The 26,138-nt window shown below is 45.0% G+C and overlaps 2 protein-coding genes across 2 annotated transcripts in view; one reads left to right on the top strand and one right to left on the bottom strand.

Annotated features, from left to right (window-relative positions):
• Positions 1-436, bottom strand: part of DBR1 (debranching RNA lariats 1) — a 13,185-nt gene extending 12,749 nt beyond the window's left edge. Inside the window, exon 1 of the mRNA XM_014308650.2 lies at positions 328-436. Within this exon, the coding sequence (XP_014164125.1) occupies positions 328-436 (109 nt within the window). The remainder of the gene's footprint in view (positions 1-327) is intronic.
• PPP2R3A (protein phosphatase 2 regulatory subunit B''alpha) overlaps positions 1-26,138 on the top strand; it is a 49,712-nt gene that overhangs the window by 463 nt on the left and 23,111 nt on the right. The window contains exon 2 of the mRNA XM_014308674.2: positions 11,923-14,352. Within this exon, the coding sequence (XP_014164149.1) occupies positions 12,370-14,352 (1,983 nt within the window). The 5' untranslated portion in view covers positions 11,923-12,369. The remainder of the gene's footprint in view (positions 1-11,922; positions 14,353-26,138) is intronic.

Below are 26,138 nucleotides of genomic sequence, written 5' to 3'. Positions count from 1 at the left end.
GAGGAGCCGGCGCGGGGGTCCCGCTGTGGGCGCTGGCTCGCTCCTGGAGGTCGGGCGGGGTGTGCTGAGGGCGCTGGGGGCCGGCAGTGCCGGGCGTACGCGGGAGGCGATGCTCGCTCCGCACGCATGGAAGCTCCGGGGCTCCGTGGTGTCCCGGGTCGGGGCTGTGCGCTGTCCCCGGAGAGTTGTCCCCAGGGGCTTCGGCGTAGCAGGTTCTGAGCACAGCGTGTCCCCAGCCCGGGCTGGCCCGGAGGTGTTGGCTGTTGAGAGCCGGAGGTTAACTCCGGTGAAGAGTCCTCAGGCTGTTCTTTTTCTGTGACCACTTGCCCCAGTACCCCGGGTAGCTGGACCTTCCATTATCTTCACTGCAGCTGTGAATGAATACGTGGTCGTGAAAGCAGGATTCAGGTTTTTTTTCCCCGATGTATTTCTTCATGAGCGAGAAAGGGAACGGCTTTGGCTACCAGACTCCTTGGTTCACGGGCAGATGAATTCGAGATTAAGTTGGGCATAAACTTGTGAAACTGAGTTTGAATAACGAGTGGAATGATTTATGAAGGAGGTGTTCCTGCCGGAGTAATTCTCTCTGCAGGTCATCAGACTGCGTTGGTCTCAAGTAATGTAAATATTTTTAAGCCTGGGACTAATTATATTAACTCTCTTTTACCTGCTGAAGAGGGAAAGCCTGGGAGGTGTGCTGCTCTATGCTCCCATCTTTGCAGAAATGTAGGCTGGGGAAGGATTCCAGAGGCAGGTGGTCCCCCAGGCTGTTTGCTGTTGAAGTGCTGCCTGCAAGGCAGGACGCTTTTTTCTTGGTGGTGGTCTCATGGCTTTAGCTCACATGACGTGATGCCTGCTTCAGGAAATAACTCTTCCAAAAATTGAATAACCATTTATTTAAGTCACCTTCTCTCTTGGTTTTTTTTTTGTCAATCTCTCAGGCTTGGCAGGTCTGCTCTCTCAGGTTGTGTAGGGGGAGGTTATTTTAGTGAGAACTTTGAGGAGATTGTCAGTACTGTTAGACTTTGTTATGTAAAATTATGTGTTTAATGTCTGCTGGATTCTGAAAAACTGAAGCATGAGACAGTGGTGGGTTGTTTGGGTTTTTTCCCAGCATTTATATATCTGGAAAGGGTAATATTGTGTATCAGTTGCAACTGATTTATATTTGCCTGAAAATGAAGGAGGAAAGTCAAAGTTCCCTGCTGGCACACGGCCCGTTTCCATTACCTAGACTTTTGCAACCACTGTCACATCATATTATTTTGTAGTTGTAATTTACACAGAGGTGTAATGTTAAAGGTAGCTGTGGGCAAAGCTCCTCAAATTACAGCTGACTGGTGTGTGACTGCCAAACACTGCAGAGATTTTCTGGTAAAGCATCTATTTCATTTCCTTCAGCTGCAACCTGTGGAGCAGGTGATGAATAATGTGGCTCAGGCCGTTCAAAAAGCTCTGTGGTGGAGCCCTGCGGTCTGACACTCATTGCTGCCAGCCCTGGAGGTATAAATATGATGCTGCATGGTGGAATTTGTTTTCCCTTTTTTTCATGGGTGGGGTGAGTGTTGGCTGGTGGTTTTTTGTTTTTAGTAAGGACCGTTCTCCATAGAGAACTTCTCTGCCCTTGAATTACACAGAAAACCTGCCTGAAGTAACTCTGAACTTGGCACGTCCTGGTGCAGGCCTGCTTTGCCTTCGTTGTGTAAATGTTTTCCAATACTGATTTGACTTAAGTGACTGCATGTTCTTCTTTCCCTAAGACCAGGCTTTCTCCTGAAGGTTCAGTTAGAGCTTAGATCCTGTGCTCCAATTCTGTCAGAAACGGGACAGCAAAGTAGAACTACAGGAGGAGGGGAATTTTCTCATCCATAATTAACCTAGCTGAGTGCTGTCATAAAGAGCTGTTTTCGTGTGCCTTGTGGGACAAGATTCTTCCAGCAGAACTCACTGTTGTATTTCCTCTGCTGCTTATGTCCCTGGGTCTAGTTTGTGGAATTTCTGAGCTAGGACTGCCAGGGCAGTTGTGACTAAGCAGGTGCTTTTCTTTGGCCACATGAAACACTCCCTCACGTCTCATACTTTGGAAAATCAGGGCTTGAGCACCAGAAACAGATGTAATCTCTTTGCAGAATAAAATGAGGATAGTACTGGAAAATATTATCGAAAAATATGTTGGTAATTAACCGTGTTAACAATTAATCAGTATTTGATTAGCATGCAAATACTCTGCTGATGGAGAAATGAGTAATTCTGACTGCAGAATAGTGTGTGGGTAGGGTGCAGGAGGCAATACCCGAGGTCATACATGTAAAACACAAGCTAGTTAAAAATTACTTAATTTTAAAGAATATACAGCTTCACAGATGTGAACACGGCTGTCCACTTAAAGTGAGGTAATCTTTACATTTATCTGGTTTTCTGTTTGGTTTTTTTTTTCTGTTTGTATTGCTTTTCTTTTTAATCTGCTTCTATTTAAGTACACAGGGCAAAGAGAGAAGTTAATGGAAATTCTCTTTGCTTCATTGTTGTTTTGTAAATCTCCCTGGGTTAATAAAGACACAGGAGAAATTATTTCCTCAATCTTACTGGGATGTCAGGCTAAAACACCTTTAGTTTTCCTTGGTAGAGGATGGGCTACAGAAAAGTTATACTTCCTTAACCTGTGCGTTGGTTTGAGCACACTGCTCTGTGCCTCTGGGGTGGCTTATCGAAGGCACAGGCACAAAAATCTGTAGCAGTGCCAGACTTGTTGAATGCCAGGACATGCTGCACCTTTTGGTGTAATTTCAACAGCTGCTGCTGTTCCCAGTGTGAGATGGAGGCTGGCAGGAATGGGCTTGTGGAAGGTATGGCTGCTGGGAATGGCAGCTCCTGGGGCTGTGCCTCGGAGGAGAGCGGGGCAATGCAGCAGAGTTGGAGCTTTTTTGTGTCACTGTGCTTGCTGCTGACCCATGGAATAGCTATAGCAGTACTCCAGCTGGGAACTGAGGCTGCCCTGGAGAAATGGGCTATCATCTTAGACAAAGAGAATTTTACCCAAAATTTTGGATGCCTGAGGGTTTGAGTGACTCTAATGTGATACATGTGAGACCTGAAGTTGGATATGTCAAGCAATGAGAAATGCAAGAGCTCTGAATAGATGGACAATAAATGAAAACAATTGTTTTGTTTCAGTTGTTATTAAATGAAAAGTGTATTTATTCTGCAGACCATTAGGAGATGGCTATTCTGCTACAGGAGAAATTTAACTTCCAAGTAAGTTTCCAAAAATGGTTTCAGGGAATTTGTAAATTGTAACCTCAGTGTCAGCAGAAGTTGATGACCAAGGGAATGCTGTCTTGGACACAAATCTTCCTTTGTTATTTTAGCACTTAAATAAAATCACTTTAATTCGTGTAAAGTGAATGGATACCCTTAATGCTGATTTAACATTCCAGGGACAATAAATTTATCTTGCTAATATGAAATTATCTCTTTCCATATACGGTTATAAGCAGCCAGGAGACACATTACTTAATCAAGCAGTCTTTCTGACCTCTGCCCTGAGCCTTGCTAATTATGTGCTTTTGAAGCTTGTTCACCTCCAGTGTTTTACTGGTTGTCACCTTATTTTCTGTCAGTGTGTCAGAGCTCAGGCGTTAATGTTTCTTTTTCTTGTGCCTTGCTAAACTTCAGCATGTTTGTGAATGTATTTGGGTCCTGCTAAGTGAGCAAGATTGGTGGGTCTACACAGACATGGGGCTGGAACAATAATTAGTTGGCAAAGTATTTCTGTGTAACGGGCTGGCGTTACGTGGAAAAATCGTGTGAGCTTTTACTCTTGCTGTCTCATCTAACTGGAAACCAGTCTCATGGGGCACAAATTCCTGTCTGGTCACTTTTAGTTCCAAGACTGTACAAATGGAAAGTTGAAGAAAGGTATTTCAGAAAAGCTGAAAAGGGTGACATCTTTCCTGGTACTGTTAACTCCTCTCCTTCCCAGCTGACAGCCCCGGTGACAAGCTGTGCACTGGTGCTCCTCTGCAGTTTCTGGTGTGCTCATGTTCAGGGACTCTGTGCTGTTGTTTGTGAAGGGAATAGAGGCCCTGGAGTATTAGATATAACCCTGTCACTTAACTTGGAGGAGTTACACTGAATAATATTACATTCACTAACTGCAAGACAATATTTTAAAACAATAGGTTATGGTCTACTCCCAGGTTTATTTTTAAAAATCAGCAAATACTATTATTATTGAAACTAGCCCAGATATTTTTGAATGGTGGGCTTGCCTTATGTTGCTGCTGTAAATGTGGGGAGGTTGTATTTAACTTAGTGTTGGGGGATTATTTTTCTTTAGGGTAAATCTAGCAAAACAGATTTCTCAGTGTAAAAACTGACTTCTCTGCATGCACAGTGACTGCAGAGCAGTGTTAATGGTCCTGCCACGGACAGTGAGGCTCAAGGTCATGTCTGCTTGGAAGCCTGCCTTGATAAGTGTTCCCATTGCAGTGACCTCCATGGGTCACTGCAGGAATGCTGGAGTCCAGATACAGCTGGTAAAGTTTGATGATCTGGAGCTCTTGGACAAGAAGGCATGAGAGACAAACAAGCAAATAATCTGCTGTGTCTGGGTTTTCAGAGAGATTACCAAAGGACTTTGTTAATGCTCCTTAAAGGAAGTGAACTGCCATGGAGCAGCAGTGTAGCTTTCTCAGTCATTAATACCTGGTTAAAGCCTAGGAAGGACTGTCAGCTTTTCTAGGGAAGAGTGATCACCCTTCACTCCTGGGGGGGATCCATGTTAAGGCTTGTGTTGTTAAACCAAGTTATAAATGGCCTGGAAGAGAGGCTGAGTAAGAAAGTGACAGTATATGCTGAAAATCACAGAAGTAGGGTAGCAGAAACAAAAGCTGGCTGCAGTTGCAGAAGGTTCTCACAGTACTTGGTTGTAGGTACTTGATACCAGCAGATATAAACTAATGTGCACAAGGGATAAACAACTCCCTGTGCCTGTGCAGTGATGAGCTCATGAGAATCTGTGCCATTCAAGAAAGAGATCTTTTAAGTAATGCAGATAAGGCTCTGTGAAACTCGCTCAGCAGCAGTCAAAAACAACAAAAAAAGGTAAATAGAAATGACATCTCTAGGAGAAGAAGAGGGAGCAAACCAGCATGCCATGGTGTAAATCCATAGTGTTTTTGTGTAATGAATAACATACCCTCCCAAAGTTAGGGGCAGACATTCTCCCCTCTCCAAAGAGTTGTAGTTAATATTACAGAAAAATACATGACTGAAGAGCTTTTGTAAAAAAAGTAACCAAATAGACTGGAACTTAGTGTGGAAATTACATGTTTGGAAGTAGGAAGGATAAGGGGAAGGATTAGGATAGAAATCTGCAGCCATGGGAATATCTCTGTTTATTTTGCCACCCCAGCACAGCAAGAATTAAAGGGTGTCAAGTGGCATGCATGAAAAAGGTGGTGGCTTTTGACAGAGGAGGTATAAAACCATGGCCCCTTGGCTCCCCAGAACCTTTCTGGGTCCGTGGCATCCTTTGAGGAGACATTTCCCAGGTTTGCTGCATGTGTGTGCTTGTTTTACCCTGCTCCTTGGGGCACTGACCAGCTGGTTCTTGTGCTGAGGAGTAGGTGAGCAGTCAGACCCTATCTGCCCTTTCCATGCTATTCATGACTTTGGAGATTTCTATTTCTCTGAAATCACCTCTCTTCCAACCTGAAGTGCCTGATCCTGCTCCATCATTCCTCATAGAATAGCTGTTCAAGACCTCGGGGTCATTACTACTGCCCATCTCTGAACCTTTTTTCTGAGGCTACATAAAAATACTGATCTCTAAAAGTGAACACCTTCCTCTTGAATAGAGTGTTCTCTCAGTAGATCTCTGAGCATTTTACAAAAGACAATATTATCTTTATTTCCTCTTGGAAGACAAGTAGGAAGAAGGACAGAGTGAGCTAAGCCAGGTGGTTATGAGAGCAGACACTTGAGAATACATTATCTGAAAGCAGTGAGGCTGGAAAGGGGAAAACACTATATAGGGATAGTGCTGATTTTTTGAAAGGCAGCTCAAAAATTAATTTCTGCCTGTGGTTCTCATCTTTCCTGAATGCTCTGCCCACTTGGGGTTCCTGTGTCTTAAAGTGTGTAATTGAACCAGAAAAGCTTATGAGAGGGGCAGTGGGAATGCTTGAGGTGCAAAGTGGCTTCTGCACTAGGAGAACTGAGTAAGCTAAGAGAAGGCAGAGGGATGACATGGAGTTCTGTAAATTTGGGAATGCTGTGGACAGTGTAGACCGTGGAGATGTAGTATTTGTGTAATGTATCAGCACAAGATCTTGGCATACTGAAGCTGGTGAGTGACAGGGTGGAAAGGGGTGGTGGGTGGTAGAAAGTCTTGTGAAAAGATGCTCAGGCTGCAAAAAATTTCTGTTGAATTCAGGGGTGCTCAAGAGAGAAATAGGAGAGAAGTCCTCCAGAGGTTAGTAAGTACACACAAACCCACATCCAGCTCACAGTTCTCATGAACTGGGAGCAGTTGGAGGCCAGGAGAATACTCCTAGGGAATACAGTATGTTTTTCTAATCCTGCCCCTTGAGCACTGCCATTTAACCACTGTTGGAGACAGAAGTGGTTTTTCCTGTGTTCTTGTGTAATCCTGAAGGATGGGATTTGTCTAATGTAACTCATCATCTCAAAACTAGATTGTTAAACTCAGTGGGATGATCTTTGTTTTTGAAGTGCTTCCCTATCTGCAGTGCCTACAGACAGCACCAAACACTTCATGGCTGTGTAGGTGAGATGAATCCCACCTCTGCCATGGTTTTGTAAGAACAATGGCAAGTTACAGACAGAACTCAGACAAAGATTTATAGCAATGACTGAAGATATCTCTCAGACTCTCTGGCAATCTTGAAAAATGCTAAGAGGTGATTTGATTGTACTGTGTTAGTACTTATAGGTGAGGAAATTTGTCTTCCTGGAAGCTCTTTTAATTCACTATAAGAAAGTGGGATAGCTGTTTGTGGAACCTGATGTTGAACGTACTTCAATGGGAAATGATGACCCTTTTTCTGGAATGTGTGTAATTAAATACTGAAGCACTTGAGAATATGAGGAAGTGTCCTCTGGTTCAAATAGAAGTGCTTACTTGGAGTAGGTCAGGTCCTCTAACCGGGGTTACAAGGCAAGCTGGGATTTGTAGCCATCACAGTTTGTTGCAGTTTCTAAAACATGAAATAGCTTGTAGCTAAAACCTTTTAGAAATAAAGATCCTAAAGGTTCTGGTTGCTGTGTCAGTGGTATAAACCCCTGTAATCCCCAAGCTGTGCAGGTGCAGTTGTGAGTGGTTTCTTCTACTGTCCCTGAAATTGTGCACATGCATCAAATTTGTTCTGGTCCTGAGGACTGAAAAGCTGCACTTCCCACCTAAGTCCTACATACAAAATAGTTCTGTTGCCACTAAGCACATAAAAATATTATAAGCTGTAAATATATTAGAAGTACAGGACAAAGGAACAACTCAGATGTTTTTTTTCTTCTGAACTTCTTCAGCATAGAAAGAAAAGTTACTCATTTTAATCTCCTGTTCCTTTTTGAGAAGCAAAAAGTTGTGCAAGCCATGGCGAGTTGTTAATCAGTTCCTTTGTGATCCAGAATAATTTATTAAGTGTCTGGTTGTAAACTTGCCACTTAATTCATCAGAACTGGATTTGTTAAAAAAAATTCTTGGAAAGAAACATTACTTTGTTGTTTACCTGCTTTTTTCTTCTATAATCCATATAGCTTGCTCCCAAATCTGCTTTGCTCAGTAAATTTTAAACAAAACCCAATCATTTCTAAATAAGAAGATACAGTTAAATGCTGCTTTTTGATACCACAAGCCCTTCTAAGGGGGTAAGACCTGGCACCTGATTACACAGGCATGGTGATATCCCTGAAGCTGTACTGGTGACCGTCCAAATGACAAAACAGTTGTTCTGTCTTCGTTTTCTTTTGCAAGAGTACCAAACTGGAGGGTTGGTCCTACCACACGTTGCACTAGAAACAAGCAGTTCCACAGTGATGCTCAGGCCATGTCCTTGTGCAGGAAAGCTGGCTGAATCAATACTGTGTTATGGTGGCTTCTACCTCCTGTTGCTTGTGCTGCTGATAAGGGTTCAAGAAGACTTTTGGTGAGTTAGAGACTGTGAGAGGCATTGGAGCCCTGTCCTGTAGCTTTCTGGACTTCAGTTTGCAAGTGCTGGCTGACAGTCCCAATCAGAACAGATTGTCATTGTTGAATTCTTTAACTTCTGCATAATCTTTGCATGAATAGAATTTCTTGTGTGTCTTGTGGAATAACCTTTTATATAATTAGTATCTGCAATAATTTTTTCCTTTGGAAAGTAATTCATGTCATCTTGCAGAGATAGGACTGACATAAAGCATTATTCTGCAGTCACACAAGAAGCACTATTCATTCACAGTTTGTGTTGTGGAGCCAGTCCTGTGTCCCCAGGGCTGGGCTGGTTTCGTGGCAGCAATCCTAGTTACAGAATCTTTCTGCAGTGGTTCTGAACTGGGGGCTGCTCTAGAGTCAAACTGGAATGAAGTTGCAGCCTGGAAAGAGCCAAGTAGGAAAGTTTCTTGATGCATTTGGGCTTTTCTTCTGCTTATAAATAGTAGATTTTAGTCACCCACCAAGAGTCACAACTGAAGCTCAGCTTGAGGCCATGTTCCCAGATCTGAAAACAGGGATACTCCTCTCTCAGGCTTTGTCCTGCCTGGGTTTGCGTGCTGGATCACGTTTAAGGGATCACATTCAAATAAAGCTGCAAGTTGAGCATGTCCTACCTTGGGCAAGGCAGTGGGAAAGGAGAGAAATTTCTGCTCTGCATCTGTAAGGATTTGTGCTGCTCCAGCCCTTGAATAACCTGAGCATGTTTCTGCAGACAGTGATAATAAAGCAATTAGTAAATAATTACTGAAAATACATTAGTTAGTGTGGTAGGAAAGAGGATATTGGGGTTGTGTATTGATTGTTTGATTACTTCCTCCTCAGATGCAGCAGTAAAAGGTGCTGACAGCGGAGGCAGGAGGCAGCAATCCTTGTGTTGGCTGGGCAGATTTGTGTTTGCATTGTGTTGGTTTGTGATGGTACCAGAGGAATACAGGCAAAGTGGAAAGGCATGAGAGAGTGCAGGAATCATTGCATAAACACCTAAAATTGTTATTGGGCATAGCTGGCAATACAAGGTTGAAAAAAAAAAAAAACGAGTCCATTTAGGTTGGGAATCTAGGAGACCTTTTCCTTGGAGGAATAACCTTACAGACAGGAAAACTTCATTGCTTGAAGGTGGCTTAAAGAATTAGAGAAACCGGCTTAGTCAGTGGTGGGAGGAAACTACCCTGGAGTGACAGAGTAGGAGACAGTGAGTAATACATTATTACTCTAATTAAGAAATAACTTAATCAAGATGTAATTATTGCCCAAATTAAGTATAAACCCAAACTGTTCTTTGCTGCTAAAAGAAGACCAGTCTGTCCTTGCTGCATATGACACAGAGGGAGGAAGGAGCCCTCAGGAAGTCCTATGCTTTTTGAGAAGCAATATTAATTCTTCAGCAAACTTGCTGTCCTGAAGGCCTCTCCTTTCTCTAAAGATTATATAGCAGTCATTTCAGGAAATGCCAGAAGGTTTGTTTGAAGTTGATGGAGGCTGAGGAAAGGAAAAGCAGCAGACCTCTTACTCTGATGTGTTGAAGGGAGTCATGGATCAGTGGACTTCTTGGTGGCCTAGCATGAGTTTCCTGACACCCCATGAAGGCATTTGGGAGCCAACAGCCCTTGTTAAACTGTGGCTCTGGTCCAGCAGAGGGTTCAGCACACGAGGCAGTGAAGCCTGAGAGGAGTGAGTGGAGGGTGTGAAGTGTTCCCTGGCTTTGTGAGTGATGGTGTGAGCACCTCAGGGTGTGAAAAGGCTTCTGTGCATGCCCTTTCTCCACCAGCACCTTGACTCACTGCAGTGGCTGGGACACACCTGGTACCTGTGCTTGTCCCTGGGCAAGGGGCACAGCTGGTGCCACTGCTGTTCCCTGGCAAGGGGCACAGCTGGCGCCACTGCTGTTCCCTGGGAAGGGGCACAGCTGGTGCCACTGCTGTTCCCTGGGAAGGGGCACAGCTGGCACCACTGCTGTTCCCTGGGAAGGGGCACAGCTGGCGCCACTGCTGTTCCCTGGGAAGGGGCACAGCTGGTGCCACTGCTGTTCCCTGGGAAGGGGCACAGCTGGTGCCACTGCTGTTCCCTGGGGAGGGGCACACCTTGTGCCATGGCTCATCCAGGGCAAGGGGCACAGCTGGTACCACTGCTGTTCCCAGGGGAAGGGGCACAGCTGGCACCACTGCTGTTCCCTGACAAAGGACACACCTCATACCTCGGCTCATCCCTCGGGAGGGCCCTCCCTTGCTGGAGGGGCTTTGGGGCAGTGCCAGTGGGTGTGGAGGGGGGCAGGCCGGGACAGGAGGAGCTGAGGAGCTGCTTGGCCTGCAGCTGGGATGGGCAGGTGGCAGCCTGTTACAGAGCCCAGCATGGCAGTTAGCTCTTTGTCCTGAATGCAATCTTTTCAATGCCTTATATAATCCAAAGAACAAAGTGGGAAGGGTTCTGTACCTGTGCCACTCCACATAACTGCAGTGAGCAGACGTGGCACATCACAAATTCCATTGAACACTCTTGAATCAGTGCTTCTCAATTTTAAATGAAGGCTTTAAAATATGTAAAATGTGAACATTTAGACTTATGCTCTCCCCAGTGGGTAATTACAACAGCACCAGACTCTTAGGGGACTTGCCTTGTGTGGGCTGTGTCTGTCCAGGCTTTGAGCTAAGTTATGGGATGGAACTGTAGGGAGGGCAGTTCTTTCATCAGGTGCAGGCCTGGCCTTTCACAGTGTTGGATATTTGCCTTTGAAGAAACCAAAATAAACCTGTGCTGTGGAGTGACTTAGCTGTGTGATATAATAATGTTTTATTAAATAGATTTCTGTTTGTACAGGAATAGAGGGTGCTCAGAATTTCACTGGGGTGTTTTCATTTGATTGTTCGTGTATTAAAGAAAGATGAAGCAATGTCTAAAATTCAAGACCCTTAAATCTGAGATTTGCTTTTTTTCATAACAAAGTTAAACAGCTTTTGAATTTTTTTGTGGTGCAGTTCTGACCATGATAATAGGAAATGCAGCTGGAAATGACTGTGCTAAGTGTAAAACACTCAATTCCTAGTTTTCATAGGCTTAACCTTTATACAAATGTTACCATCCTCAATGTCTGCAACAGTGGACTTACTGCATTAAATATGCTGCTATTTATGGGTTGTAAGAGCAACAGTTATTCCTCCTTAAAATATATTGCTATGGTCTCAGAGACCTTGGTGAAAGGCTAATGGAAGCCAATGTGGCCTTTACTAAAGACTGCATTCTTAGAGGCATTCAGCTACTTTGTTGCAGGCTTTTTGCAGCTTTTTATAATCCAGAGAGCTTGGAAATCCTGAAAGTGCTTTTCTCTCCTGCCCTTTGCCTTATCTTTAGAGTCTTGGAAAACGAAAGGCAGAAATTCACAACAGGATCAAAATGTTTTGCTCTATTAGAATTAAAGGTAATGTTTTGCTCAGTCTGGAGAGGAAAAAAAGCAAGTCTGAAAAAAATTAATGAGTGGCTAAAATAGAGCTGCTAAAATGGCAGCACACAGACAGCCTGTGTATAAATATAGGCCAGCTCCTCAGCACTGCTCTTATATGGTAGATCTGAGTGAAAGAAGACTATCAGCCTACTCTGTTCTGTGCAGGCCTGTGTGCTGGTTGTTCTGTCTGGTGCCAGATGTTTGGTAGTAGACAAGGCTGCACAATACATGGCAATCATAATGACTGTCACCTTTATTTCTGTTGCAGGGACCTGTGTCACCAGTGTGAGAGAGGAATCTCCCAAGTACACTGTGGATTTTTTTCTCTGCACATGCTACTGGGTTACCTACCTTTTACTGACCTACCCAAAAAGAGAGAAAAAGGGTCAAACAGAAATTGCTGACTTGTCACTTCTGCCTTAAAACTGACTGGATTTTATGGCCTCTGCTGGAGAAGCTATCTGGACCATTGGAAATGGAGCAGCTTGTGCTGCACCTCTGCTGAGCATGGAATGTGAGCATCGAGGTGCCTAAAGTTAAACCATATGCAAGTTGCACTAGTTGTTGTAACTGTACTGCTGAAACCACTCCAGACTTCTCTAGGGCCTTCCAAGGCAGTAGCTCCTCACACAGTTTGGATGTTTCAAATTGACATTTAAATGTTTTCATCCAATCTGGTATAGCTGTGAAAAGTGAGCTTTTCCCTGTGGAGTTCATGGTGAGTTTTGCAGCCTCATTTCCCAGCGTGGTCTGTGCTATGGCAGCGAGCTACAGGCTGATGGTGACTTCAGTGAACTGCTACAGCAGTGTGCTGGTGGAGCAGCACTCCCAGCACACTGTGCACTACTGCACAGGCTCCTGCCAGCTCCTCAAACAGGGACTCACCTGCATAGTAGCTCACCACAGTGTCTGTGCAGAGGTCAGTGTCCAAGATGCCAACCTGGGCCATAAAATTCCTGTTCCGGAAAATGGTCTTGCCTTGGCTGGAAATGAGGACTATCACCAAATCCTCCCAAATAATCCAAGAATCAAGAAAGGCTTTTCAGTGCAAGCTTCCAGCAGTTTAAAAGACATTACTGGTGAGGCAATAAACCTTGCCAGTGGTAAAATAAAGGAATTCTCCTTTGAAAAGCTCAAAAACTCTTCCAGTCATGTGGCCTACAGAAAGGGAAGGAAAGTTCGGTCAGAATCTTTCAGCAGACGATCCTTTGATTTTGACTTGATTTATGGGCACTTTAACAATGATGAGAACTGCCCTCCATGTGGCTTTTTGCAGAGCCCCTCACCTGTGGAGAAATGGCAGGAGAGCAGTGATGCTCCAGAAGTCGCCATGAATCCTGTGGTTCCTTTCTGCCCTCATTCCTTCCCCGAAGAAAACTTCATTACCCAGATTTTAGAAAAACACAAGCTAGATGGTTCTTCTGGTGGGGATATTAAGGTGTGCCTGGACATCCTGCTCAAGTGCTCAGAGGATCTGAAAAAGTGCACGGACATAATCAAGCACTGCATCAAGAAGAAATCTGCAGATGTCATTGGTGGAGGGAGCAGCAATGATCCCCTGGCTAATTCGGAGAGGATATACATGAATCTGATGACAAGATTTTCTTCTTACCTGAAAAAGCTGCCCTTTGAGCTGAAGACAGCAGGGCAGAGGGAATCAAGTGACTGGGCAGAGCTGATGAACTGTTTCCATGGCTTGCAGCAAACTCCCTTTCCCCCGGTATTTGGTGATGAGCAGCCACCCAGGTATGAAGATATCATTCAGCTGCCATCCTCAAGTGCAGTTCCTCTCGCTCTGCCAGGTCAGGGTGAGGTGACAAGCACCTCCCAGTCCATCCAGACAGGTACTGTGAGCTTCACCTCCAGCTCCCTGCCTGCTGTCCCTCCAGAGAGCAGCGGGAGAGCTGTGAAAGAGGCTCTACCTCAGCCACCAGCCCCGAGCCCCTGCGACTGCACACCTGCCGCCGAGGCGCTGTACATCGAGGAGGAGTCTGATGGGGACAGAACAGCGGGGACAGAGAAGAAGGCAGAGCAGAAGGGGGGCTGGCAGAGCCTGGAGCACAGCTACCAGCGAACTGCTGGTTCAGACCTTGCTGCTGATGCTAAAGCTGAACGGGCCAGGGTGGGAGATGCTGCGGGGCAAACTGCTCCTTTAAAACCAGTGTCAGACCCTGTGCTGGGGGGTGCCCAAGCTGCTGTCCCCAAAGGATCCCAGACATGCAGCAGGGTGGACAAGGAGGAGATAGACAAACTGCTGCTGGACTTGGAGAGCTTCTCACAGAAAATGCAGAATACTCTGAGGGAACCCTCTCGGAAGGAGGGTGAGCCTGCCTCACTGCAGGTGTCTGGCAGGCAGGGTAGGCAGGCTCCACCTCTGGCTCTTGAACCCAAAAGTAAACCTGCTGATCCCCCTTCTTCTTTGTCAAAAATCATGGAAACCAACGGTCATAAAATGGAAGAGGATGACAAAGCCCTTCTCCTGCGTATCCTGGGAAGCATTGAGGACTTTGCCCAGGAGCTGGTGGAATTCCAGACTGGCAAGGGAAGTTTGTCCAAGGAGAGGGAAGTGATGCAAATTCTCCAGGAAACTTTAGCAACTCCTTCACAGTCCCTGCTTGCAGGGCAAAAAAGCCATGCTGGGGCTGCCTCCAGAGACTCTGTTCCAGCTTCAATTCAGCAGGCCCCAGAAGTAATAAAGGTAAGAGAACAAAACTTTTGATGGGATAGTGAGGAAATCAAACATGGGAAAATGTGGGGAGTGTGGGGAATTATATCTAAGTGATGCATTGTGCTTTGAATGCTGCAGTGTGGAATAATGTGTTCAACCTGGCAGAAATGTAGCCTTTATTTAAATACAAACAAAAAAAGGAAACTGAAACCCATGAGAAAATAAAATAGGTCCTGACCTGGAGTTTCACCTTTGAGCTTGATCCTTTCCTGCAGGTGCTCCTGTAGACTGTTTGCTTGTGGTTTAAATGGGTCTCTTATAATGGGGTGTAGTAATAATTACTTTAATAAGTATAAATAATTACTTTATTACTGGGACCAAGTATGGGACTGCCTCTCAGCAGTTCAGTGAGAACTGATTCTTCCACCTTTCCCTCTCCCATCTCTGAGCAGCCTTTCTTGTCCTCCTCATCACTGGTTCCTAAAGAGACCAATCCTCCATGGGACAAAGGACAGAATCTCAGAGGATTTAGTTTTGCTTTTCCTGTCCCCAGTGCATGGAATTATGTGGAGTCTGCATTGCTTGTATCTCAGATGAGGAGCAGGTTTTCCCAGAAAAAAGGGGTCTTGATGGGAGCCTGCTTTGGAGGGAAGCCAGGGCTGTCTATTAAGCACTCGGTGCTTTTTGTTTGGTAACAGCTGCCAAATCTCAAGAAACCTTGTTACTATACTTCCAAGTAGGCAGTAACTCTAGAGAGGACTTCAGTTTCCAAAATCCCCCTTCCACATAGGCACTGAAAAAGTGCCCAGGTTGTAAGTGAACTTTCACAGCTTCTTCCAGTTGGAGCTTAATGTAGATGTTTTCAGAACTGGCCACTTTAGCCCAAAATTTGATGGAGTTCTGAAAAAGAGTGCATGGGTTGTGTCTTACCCTACATGAAGGCACTGAGATCCTTTTAGACCAGGCTCTCCAAGAGTTTCTGTTGTTGCTCTGGGAAACTTTGCTTACAGATAATGGAATTCTGATATTTCCAGCAAGGGAAAGAATCTTTTCCCTCGGAGAATGTAGAATTAAACAGCTCCAAAATCTCGAAAGTAATCCCTTGTAATCTTGCCTTGTACATTATTTTACAAAATTTTCTGACTTGTGAGTTCAAACAAAAATGTGTTTGATGAAGTGTGCCGCTGGCTTTGTGGCAGATTTTATGTAATGCTTGAAAATAGGATGCATTTATGCTGCCAAGTGACTTCTCAGTGTGGTGCCTTGGCAGGTTGTGCTCCCCTGATCCCACCTAGCTGTGTGTTAGTTTGCTCCCAGCCTGCCTTCTATGGACATGTGCTCCACAGCTCCCAGAGCTCTGCTCCTCTGTGCAGTCACACAGCTCCTGCCTTATGCAGATGCCCAGAACCAGACCTGGGAGAGAAGAGCTGTTCTGGGGAGGCAGAGCTGGCCCCCTCAGCAGTGGGCACAAGGCACTGGGCTGCTGGCTCTGCACTTGCCCTGAGGTTTGCTGTTATTTGTGGCACAGATGTGTCCCTTGCTAGGTGTAGCATCTAGGGAATGCATCCATATTCCTGGATCACTCTGGGTGTAATTGAAGCTGCATGTGGATTCTCACTTGGTATTGCATGTGTGCCTCAATTATGCAAAGTATTTGTTCTATTTTCTTAAGGCTCATAAAACTGCTATCAAACAGCTGGGCACACGTGCAGAAACCTCAGAGCTCTCAGACTGATGACAGCACAGCACACCTTTGGTTTGTGAAGGTTGTGACAGATTTAATATCCCTCAAATGCTAAGCAATGAAAAAGGAGAAGGAGAATCCTTCAGACCAGGCTGTTCTCTGGCTCAGCTGGCCTATCTGTGTTAAATCTGTGCTAATTTATATCAGCAACAGATGTCCTCTTTATCATAAACCCAGTTATGATCCTCCACAGGGAACAAAAGGATTACTTGCCTCTTCATCTTCAAAACGCAAATATTTAGAAGCTAGGAAATGAATACTCAAGAAGTCCATCAGTTTTGCAGAGCACATAGTAAGGGCATCACGCTTCTTTTGGGCAGGCCAGGAAGCATTGCATACTTTGAGACTGTCCAACATTTCCCATTCTGAGATCCAGTTTTCCGTTGCTTATCTCTGAACCTCCAAACTATTTGTTTTGGGATTTCCTGTTCTCTGTGCCTTTCTTAAGCTGATTTTTTTAGTATGTCGGTTTTGAAAAAAATAGTTCAATGAGAACAGTGCAGTTGCCTTTTAGAGGTCAGTAGGCCCCCTGGTATTATCTGTATTTTTGTCTGTAGTTAGGAGGGCTGGATTGACCAGCAGGTTTGAGGGAACTGGGGGAAACTGGAACCAGTGATCAGTGAAGAAGATGGAGATGGGGCTGTGGGGATGCTCTGAGCTGACCTGCAGAAATGCTGAGTGTTGGGGTGTGTTGGAAGGTAAAGACTGCTGCCTTTGAGTAAAATGTCACAGGCAAAGTCCTTGGAGAAGTCAGTGGTGGATGTTTTTGACTGTAACCTCTGTCCTTGGTCTGCCAACTGTACAGGTTGGCTGATTTGACAAAGTAAATTCAGCTAATGCTTGGAGTGGTGCTTTAGTGAAAGAACCCTAGAAAAATCTGTAAGCAATGTAGTCCTTCTGTTTTCAGAATCAAGTGTGAGTGCTGCAGGGCTCTGCTGTGTGTTCTGCTCATGTGTTGTATTTTAAGAGCTGTTGAATAAAGTTTATGAATTATTTTGGGAGCAGAGGTCAAGGCCAGGCTTTGATACAAAGAGACTCTTGGGTTTTGTCCCTCCACTGTTGGGTATCTCCTCAAAAGGATTACTTGTGTTGTAGTGAGCCAGAAAGAGCAGTTCTGCTTCCCATTTCTCTCTCCTCCATGCCTCTACTTCTCATTGTATTGTTCTGAAACCTTCTTTATACTGACTTTGGTGCTTGTATATAAGTTAAACCTAACTAACATTTTTGTTTTCTGCCATCTTAGTGAGTGGAATAGCTCAGGCTGATGTCAGATGCGTCATCCAACCATTTCTGGCCAGGGACTGTGGATCTGAGAGCAGAGGGTTTGTGGGTTGATAAGACCACCTTTATAACCATGCTGCATCTCAGGTGGTAGAGCCTTGAGTGAAGTATCCAGAGGCTGTTCCCTGTTTCCACATTTCCTCTGGGTGGGCTCTAGGTAGTGTCTGTTTAATCCTGCCTCTCCTGAATGACTGATGGCATGGGTGTTTCTGGGACTCTCAGAAGGTTCTTAACTCCCTGTGCCCTGAAACACCATCTCAAGGCCACACACTTTGCTTTTTTGTATCAAAATGTCTGTGTTTTGTGCTTAAATCAGGAGGCCCTAAGAAGGCTCTGAGTGGAATTAACTGTTTCTGAATCATAGAAAGCCAAGGTTGACCTTGCAACTTCATAATTCTGCCCCTTCATAATTTTGTGCCCTTCTTTGTTTTGCACATGTAATTATATTATTTTCAAGGATCTTGTATGGGGTGATTAATTGTAAAAAATGGCTTCTATACCGTCACAGTAACTTTAACTTTGTTCTGAAATAATTCTTTATTCTCAAAATGTGCCTAAAATATAATGTAAAACTCTCTGGAAAATCAACTTTCATCTTATATATGTTAAAAATTTTTTTGGTCAGATATTGATAATATCTCTCACTTAAGCTATACACACAATCTGCACTCCTTTCAAACATCAATTATTCATTACTTCTCAACACAAACAGTGAAGGTCTATGGGCTTTTTTTTTCTGTTGGTAACAGTTACTGAAATAAAAACAAGTCTAAGTGAATCTAAAGCATCTCAGAATGAAAGGCCACTAACAGGCAGTCTGGCATCTCTCACCTTTAACCTGGGTCACCTACAGCAAGGAGGGATTGCTGGGTTTGTGGTTTGTGCACTTGGTCTGGCTGTTGAGACCACACTTTTCTGCTGTGGGTTTTGTCCAGTTGACTTTGAAGTGTTGAAACAAGATTCTCTTTCTGTTGATTTCTCATAGTACTGTATATGTATGTCTTTATTTGTACCCACCTTGTATGTTTTGAGGATAGGAAGTAGCATGCTAGAAACCTATTCCAAAGCACTGGAATACAGACACAGTGAGCCTTGCCTCTGGATTACTTGCCTTTTTTCAGGTTATCAGTGAAAACCTCCCAAACTTCTGAGATCCTTTGTGATTCATTAATTTGAGCATGAAAAGTATTTGGCTGTGCTGGTTTTTTAAAGGAGGAGCTAGTGGCTGCAGATCAGTGTGTCTCTTTAATGCATATGTCTGTAAAGGTCTCTGTGGCTGGTCTGGATGCAGCTGGAGGTCAGAGAGGTTCCTTGGGCTTCATTTCCTCTGCAGACTGTAAGCAGAACATGAGGTAATTCATCACTTGCCACAGATGATTTACAATAAATCACCTCCTGACATGCTGCTGCATGAGATCTGCAGCACTCCCTGTACAGTGCAGCCTCATGGACTCTTTAGGCATTGCTTTAATGCTTAGAAAAAAATTGTCAGAGTAAGAAAAACCAAATTTGTTCCAAATGTGTTGTATATGGATCTGTGTATCTTTTATTTGGTGGCAATTCCTCTTCAAACATTCCTGCCTAACCTTTTTGGAGGTTATTTTTTCATCCCCATCCTCTTTGTGTCACTGTTAGGCTTTGTACTCATTTGGACTTCATGTTAACTACAGGAGCCCAGGAAACGACCTCAGAAGCACATGTCCAATAAAAGCTTTCTGTTGTGAGCCTCACTGAGATCTGTGCATTTCAAATGCAATACCTTGATGAGAGCAAGCCCTGCTAGCTTGAAATTGAATGTTTTTCTGTGCTACTGAACTTAGACAGCATCCTGGCAGAGCAGCTTGTGTTTTACAGTCAGGTAGGGGAAGCACTCCATGGGACTCTTTGTGTGGGAAGAATTGGATTTAGGCCCTTGTTCAGCACCTTTCTCATGATAAGAGGAGGAGAACACACTTCTAACAAGCCTAGACAAAGTTAGAGCAAGGGTTTGAAGTCTGCTTGCTCCAAGTTGTGCAGAGAAAAAGTAGACTATTGTCCTCTGAGAATTGCTTTGCCTTTGCCTCGTGAGAGTTATGGGGAAAGTGAATAACAAGAATGATGCATTTTGATGTCTTTAGGAAACTGTTTTCTTAAGAGCTGCTTGGGAATGACTGAGCTTATTATCCAAGATCATCCTTATGTGCTTGCTTGGCAATAAAGGAACTAGATGATTTGCTTTTTCCAGCAAGAAGGAAAAAATGATGTTTTTTGAAAATTACAGCCTTCAGTTGAGAGTGGGAACTAATGCTGCTCCTGTGCTTCATCACCTCAGCAGCAGGGACCTCAAACCACTGCCATCCCACAGGCAGGGCCCTTGGCTGGCCTGGTTTAACTCTAGCTGAGCCTGACTGACCCAGAGGTGCCCCTCAGGTCTCAGCACTGGGGCACACAAGTAGGAACTATTGGGGAAGATGGTATATTTAGCCACTTCTGCAGGGCATCTAATTTTAGAGCTCTTGGTAGTGGTGGTGGGTGCTTCCTTTCTCATGTCACCCCTGGCCTATTACAAGCCAAGGACAGATTGTCATGTAGCCAGCGGGGAAATAGATTCACTCGTAGATCATGTTTCTCAATTAAAGTATTACAAGAAGGCAGAAGATCCTGGTGGTACTGAAAGACACTTTGAATATTGGTTCAAGTAGGGAACTCTGGCTTCAGTGAGGAGAGAGATAAAATTGCTAGATGTTATCCTTGTGAAGAGAGAGAAGACATAATATGTTGAAGCCATTTGTCATTTCTTGCCTGTAAAAAAGTCAAACCCAAGAAAGCAACGTGCTGGTCTTGACGTGGTCTCCTCCAGAGTGCCCGTGGCCCTTCTGGAAAGGTCAACATCTGCTTAGGAGCTGCCCAGGATGATGATCAAGGAGAGTTCTCTGCGGAGGGACCCAGATCTGGGAGGGGAGCTAGCTTTCCTTGCCAAGGGCTGTGACTTTGTTCTTCCATCTCGGTTCAAGAGGCGCCTCAAGGCCTTCCAGCAGGCCCAGGTTTGGACACTTGGCATTTCTTTATCTTTTTTTTTTTTTTTTTTTTTGTATTTTTTTATTGGGTCAGAGAATCAATCTGTGTCCCCTCAAGGCGTGTCTATTTGCAGAAAGTTATTTGCAGCTAGATACCAGCAGGTTTAAAAATAAACCTTCCAGGCTTAGATTGCAGAGTTAAAATGTCTTTGTAAACAAGGGGGGAAATTAACAGCAAGGGCAGTGATTTAATAATGGGGAGAAGTATTGTAAGACTTAAGTATTTCTGTGGGATTTTTTGTGTGCTTGCTTTGAATGTTTGTTGTTCCATGTTGGAAGAACCACGAGGTTCTGCTGTGAACTGTGCATATCTCTGCAGAGCAGCCTACCTGGCTTTGGTTATGATTTTACCATCCCAAGGTGCTTCTTTGTGCTGTTTCCTACCCTCTCTGGGCTGTGGCTGAAGGAGATAATAGAATCATTTAGTCTGGAAAAGACCCTGAAGGTGTAGCCAAGGAAGTGGAAATTGTATCAACTGTGTTTCTGGTAAATCCCAGCTGCTGTACTTCTCTCTGGAACAACTGACTGACCAAAGATTGGATGTGCCAGGACACCAAATGGACATGTAGTCACTCCAGATTTAGAGGGTTCACAATTTGCTGAAATCGGCCCATCTTGAGCTTTATCTATATTTAAGTAATGGGTGAGCCAGTGAGGACGCTCCAAAGTTGAAATTAGGAGCAGTGCAGCTGTTTCCTAAGAAACAGCATTAAAATTGCTCCAAAACATATTGTGGCACATTTTTTCATACGTTCTGCTGACAGGTTAAAGTACATCTCAGAGGTTAATCTGTGGAACGTGTGTTTTTCACTCCCCGGGGGAGAATTGGATGAGGTAATAATGTGCAGTAATGGCTTGGGCGGGGCCGAGCACTTCGGAGAGACTGTCAGGAACCCGAGCACAGCTAAATTCCCTCTCCAGAGCTAGTCTGATCACTGAGGATATAACCGGGCTAGGGTTTGCAGGGAGGGATGAGACCTCCGGGTAGAACAGCTGGAAAAATGGACGAGGCTTTGGTCCACGAGCCCTTTGCCCGGTCAGAAGCAGGAACAATTTCTGTGCTGAATGCGTTGGGAATGACTGGGGCTGCTGGTTCAAGGCAAGTGAAATGCTGCAGTGTTCAAAAAAGATGGTCTTTTTCTTCTTTTCTTGCGCCTCCTCACCGTGTGTCACCCTTCTCTCATCCTGGGCCCCACAGGTTCTTTCTGTGAGCTGCCTTAATTCATGGCACAGTTTGGTATCATCCAGCAGCAAAGCCAGATCTGTTTGCTGCCTTTCCACGTGGGTGAGATGGGTTCCCAGAGGGACAGTGGACCTCTGGAGGTGGAGGGCAGGGATGGGGGCTCTCCCAGGTGGCAGCAGTGAGGTGTAGTTAAATGTTGTGCCTTGTGGGGCTGTACTGGGGCTTGGGATGAGCTGAGAGTAGAGGTAACTGGGCCCAGGAAGAAAACAAAGTGCTGGCAGGTGGAAAGGTGAGAGGGAGATGAGAGGTGAATGAACACCTCTTTGCTTTGTGGAACACACAGATGTTGGCCAGGAAGAAGGGGAAGAAGGGTGCTGGTAAACTTCTATCTCAAGAGCTGGACATTTCAGTTCTGTGCTTATCCTTTGCAGAACTATTTATGGAAGGATCAGAGAGCCTCCCATAGCAGTGCTGGGAGGAAGGGAGGTCTCTAATCCAACATCTCACTTGTAGGAATACTATTTCTAACCCTGGGTCACATCAGCACTGGCTTTCCCCAAGGATAGGGATTTGCCCAGCCCCTCTTGGTGACCTCTCACAGGCTGTGCTTCCCTCAGTGTCCTCCAGCCTAACCCTCCCAAGCTGCAGTTTGGTTCCATTGCCACTGTAACTGCACTTCCAAGAGCTGCAGGCTGTGTTTAGCACATCCCTTGGCTTCCCCTTCCCCCAGGTAGCCAGGCCAGCCCTCAGTGTCTCCTGCTGCCCGATCCTGATCACAGCTTTCTGATTTCCCTCCTACACATCTCTGGCTGGTCTCTTCCCATCACTTTTTTGAAGTGAAGGCCCAAAACTGGTCCCAGGAACCCAGATGCAGCCTTGCTAGTGTCAGACAGATAAAAACTTCCTGGCCTTACTCCTAGGGCAGTCCAGGACATCACTGGCCTTAGCTGTAATCAGCCCTTGCTGCAGGCTCGTATCAGCCCCTGTGCAGTCCCCTCCACCAGCCCTGTTCTTGCTCAGCCAGGGGATTCTCAGCCTGAACTGCTGCTGAGGGCCATGTCCAAGATCTATAGACACACTGGGCAGTGAGGTGTGTGATGCCTCTTCGCAAAATTCAACTGGGTAAGGCCATGAGGAACTTGATCCACCCTTACAATTGGCACTGTGTCTACTCCCACCTAAATCCTTTTGGGTTTCTGAGTTGCTTAGGTAGAGTTTGTTTTCATTTTTGTTTTGCTGTGATTGGACTTTGTTTCTGCTGGTGAGTTTGTTTCCTGGAAGAAAATATTTTCTCCAGAAATGCATCTTCTCATAGTTCTGTGATGTTTGGAGCCTTTGTTCTTGCTGTCCTTAGAAATAGGTAAGAAAGAGGCAGCAGGAAGGTTCATTGATGGGAAAGGGCTTTGGGGAGGGAAAGGAAGAGAAAGTCTTGGGCAGGGGATACGAAGCAGTGCTGGAGAGCTGATGAGCTTTGAGGATGGCTTGTGTCCAGGTACCATCAGACTTCAGGAAGGCAGGAACTATGAAAAATGAAAGGAGACATGAAGTCAGCATTGTGGACTGCGAGAACCCAGGCTGAGTCACTGTACTCTAGAAAAGAGGATTACACTATCCCATTTGGAAATAAAGCAAGAAACTGGTAAATAAATTATCTAGGACCCTGTTGGAGCCTGGAACAAGGAAGAAGGAGCAGAAAGAATTTGAGCACTTTGTGTGATACTGCTTCCTTCCATGGAGTTTTGTGCTGGGACTGGCACATCCCTGGGAGACGGCTGGGATGGCAGAGGTTTAGTCTGTGCTTTGTTTGTGTAGCTACAATGAGGCTGTAGTTCTGTCTGGTTTATTTATAACACAGATGTCACTATTTTTGTCTGTCTGTAAATAAATTGTATGGCTGGCAAAAGATGATAGAGTGGATAGACAGATTTTAGTTAGGGTAAATTACAGAATCCTACAGAGTGGTATTTAAAAATGGCCTTTAATCTCACCTTTCTCTTGAGCAAAGAAAGAAAAAAAGGTTTATCTGTTAATTATTGTAACAAAGCCAAAAGATTTATTAGAGTATTTGTCGTTTCCTTTCTTAATTGTCCTCTCTGAAAATGCACATCTCTGTTGGAGAAGTGTGTTCTGCTAGGCAAGCAGCATTTAAGGCTAATTTTTTGTAATAAGAAACTGTTTATTTCCAAGGAATTTCCACAGAATTTCCCATCATACCACTTTCTTAAATTTTTTTCACAAAAAGTTGTAATTAACTTCTCCTTGTCCCCATAGTGGTTTGCATCTGGTTATACCCATCCCAGAGTATTAATTTGTGAGGTTGTTCTAGGGAACAAAATCCTCAAGGACTAGTTGCTGCTTGGTTTTTTCTCTCTGTGTCATTAACAGCTCATTTCTTATATGAGAAGGAAGAAGACAAAGTTCAAAGTTCTGTTCCTGAGGCAGAATGTGAAAAGCAGCTCTCCCTGAGCAGTGCTTGCTCCTAGTTTGGCTTGGGCTGAGCAGGAGTGAGTGAGTCACAGTTACTGGGAACCTGAGTCTGAACTGGCTCCCTCCTTCCAAGGCCAGCAGAATTCCCTGGGTTTCCCTATAGGTGTCTGACCCTCTGCCTTGTGTGGTGGGTGTGGATCAGGAAATTAATGCATCCTCCGTGCTCCTGACCTGTGTGAGCTGGTACCAAGCATTGCTGGCTCTGGGAGTGCCTGGCAGAGGAGTTGCTGGGGTTTTTGGGAGGTGGAGACCAAGGGGTGAGTTGTGTTCCAGCATGGTCAGCTCAGGCTGTGTGCCATGTTGGGATGTGTGAAATGCACAAGGGGAGGAAAATGGCCCAGTGCTCTTGTGCTCTACTTGGGGACTTCCCTTCACCTTCCCAGAAAACAAAAATACAATTTTATCATTCCCTTGTACTATAAGGGAAGGGGATGTATTGTTACGATGAAGAGTCAGTGTCCTTTGAAAGAACATCTTGGTTTGTGGAACTTTTTGTGAACTTTGAGTCATTTCTCTTCATTCCTCCCAGTGCTGGCAGCCGGGAGCGCCTGCATATCCTGAGGAGATTAGGGAGCAATAAACCTGTTTGTGAGAAGTGGCCTCCAGCAAACTGATGTGAAGTCCTATTATAGAAGTCAAGTGGCTGCAGTTGGCACCTCTATGTCTGTTCCAGCTTTGCATTGTTTGTATGAATATGGTGCTGTGAGACACCGGCAGGGACTTCCCCTCTGCTGGGATCCAGAAAGGGAAAACTCCTGAGCAGAGCTGGGTCCTGGCTGGAGAACCCTGGGCAGGGCAGGGTGGGAGCAGATGGTAGAAGCAGAAGTGGGGGTTTGTGTGTGACTCCTGAGCAACTGGGGCCTGGTGCTCCCTCCCCACACACATTCAGTGGGTCTGGGCTTTGCTTTTGGTGCTCTGCTGAGGAAAGGGCAGGAGGAAGCTGGGAGAAGGGTTGTGTTTTATTTAACCCAGTGAACTGTGCTCCCAAAGTGAGTGCCCAGCTCTGCCCAGCTTCACCTCTGCCACCACCTCAGATCCCCTGCATTGTCCTGCTGTGGGACAGAGTGACCAGGGCTGGTGCTCACCATCCTCCAGCCCTCATGAGTCCCAGGAACTCCCTGGCCCCCTCTGAGCTCAAGCATCACTCAGGAGCAGACACAAAGATGTGCAATGTCTGAGGAGGACAGGAGGGAGAACAGGGGTTGGTGATCAGGCTGGCTGTCCAAAGGTTAAGAGCTGTTCAAACTCTGAGTACTGGTATTGATAGAAATATTGAAGGCTGAAAATGATCTGCAGCTTTTCCTGTGTAGCAAGACAGAGTAGAGGACAATTGAAGAACCCCAAGCTCCAGGTTAATGTGTTCTGTACAGAGCAGTTAAGGACAAAAGTTTGTTCTGGCTGGTGGGATGTGTGTGCCAGTGTTCCTGCTCCTGAAATGGGACAGCATTTGGGAGAAACAAGAGGTCTCCCATTTAAAGAAAGAGCCACGAAGCAGAGGAGTGAAGAGGAGGCAAATCCTTCTCTCTTTCATGGGTCTCTGATGAATGGGTTATAAAGTATTATAAACTGCAGGTAAAAGTAGTGCTTAAAGAAGCTTTTACAATTCTCACTTCTTTACCTCATTGCAAGCAAATCTGTGGCTAGTTGGGAGATTCAGTATGTGTTAAGAAAAAAGCTCCAAGTTTAAAGAAAGTAATGAAGTAAAGCCAGTTCATCATATACATTCTTCTGCATTTAGTGGACTCAGACTTGGCTGCTTTATCCTGAAACCATTTTGTTTTGAAACAGTTAGAATAAACAAACTGAAAGTCACAGCTGTATTTACTTGACTGTTGCCTTCTGCGCCTTATCACATATGTTGTTGTATTAATAAAACTCTTGTATTGGAACCATTGTGCAGTGGGAAAGCCTGTTGCCTTTTCCCAAGAGGGAGTGTCTCCCTGGGGGGGCAGGGAATTCCTCATCCTTGCACATTCCAGCAACTGATTTTGCAGCTTATGCTGTAGTTACTTGTCAAAGTTTAAAAAATGTTCCCTCCCATGTCTGAAAAATCCCCTGGTTTAGG

Source organism: Geospiza fortis, unplaced genomic scaffold, assembly GCF_000277835.1.
Source record: "Geospiza fortis unplaced genomic scaffold, GeoFor_1.0 scaffold118, whole genome shotgun sequence".
In the NCBI taxonomy this organism is placed as follows: Eukaryota; Metazoa; Chordata; class Aves; order Passeriformes; family Thraupidae; genus Geospiza; species Geospiza fortis.
This window is presented reverse-complemented; position numbering and strand designations above follow the sequence as displayed.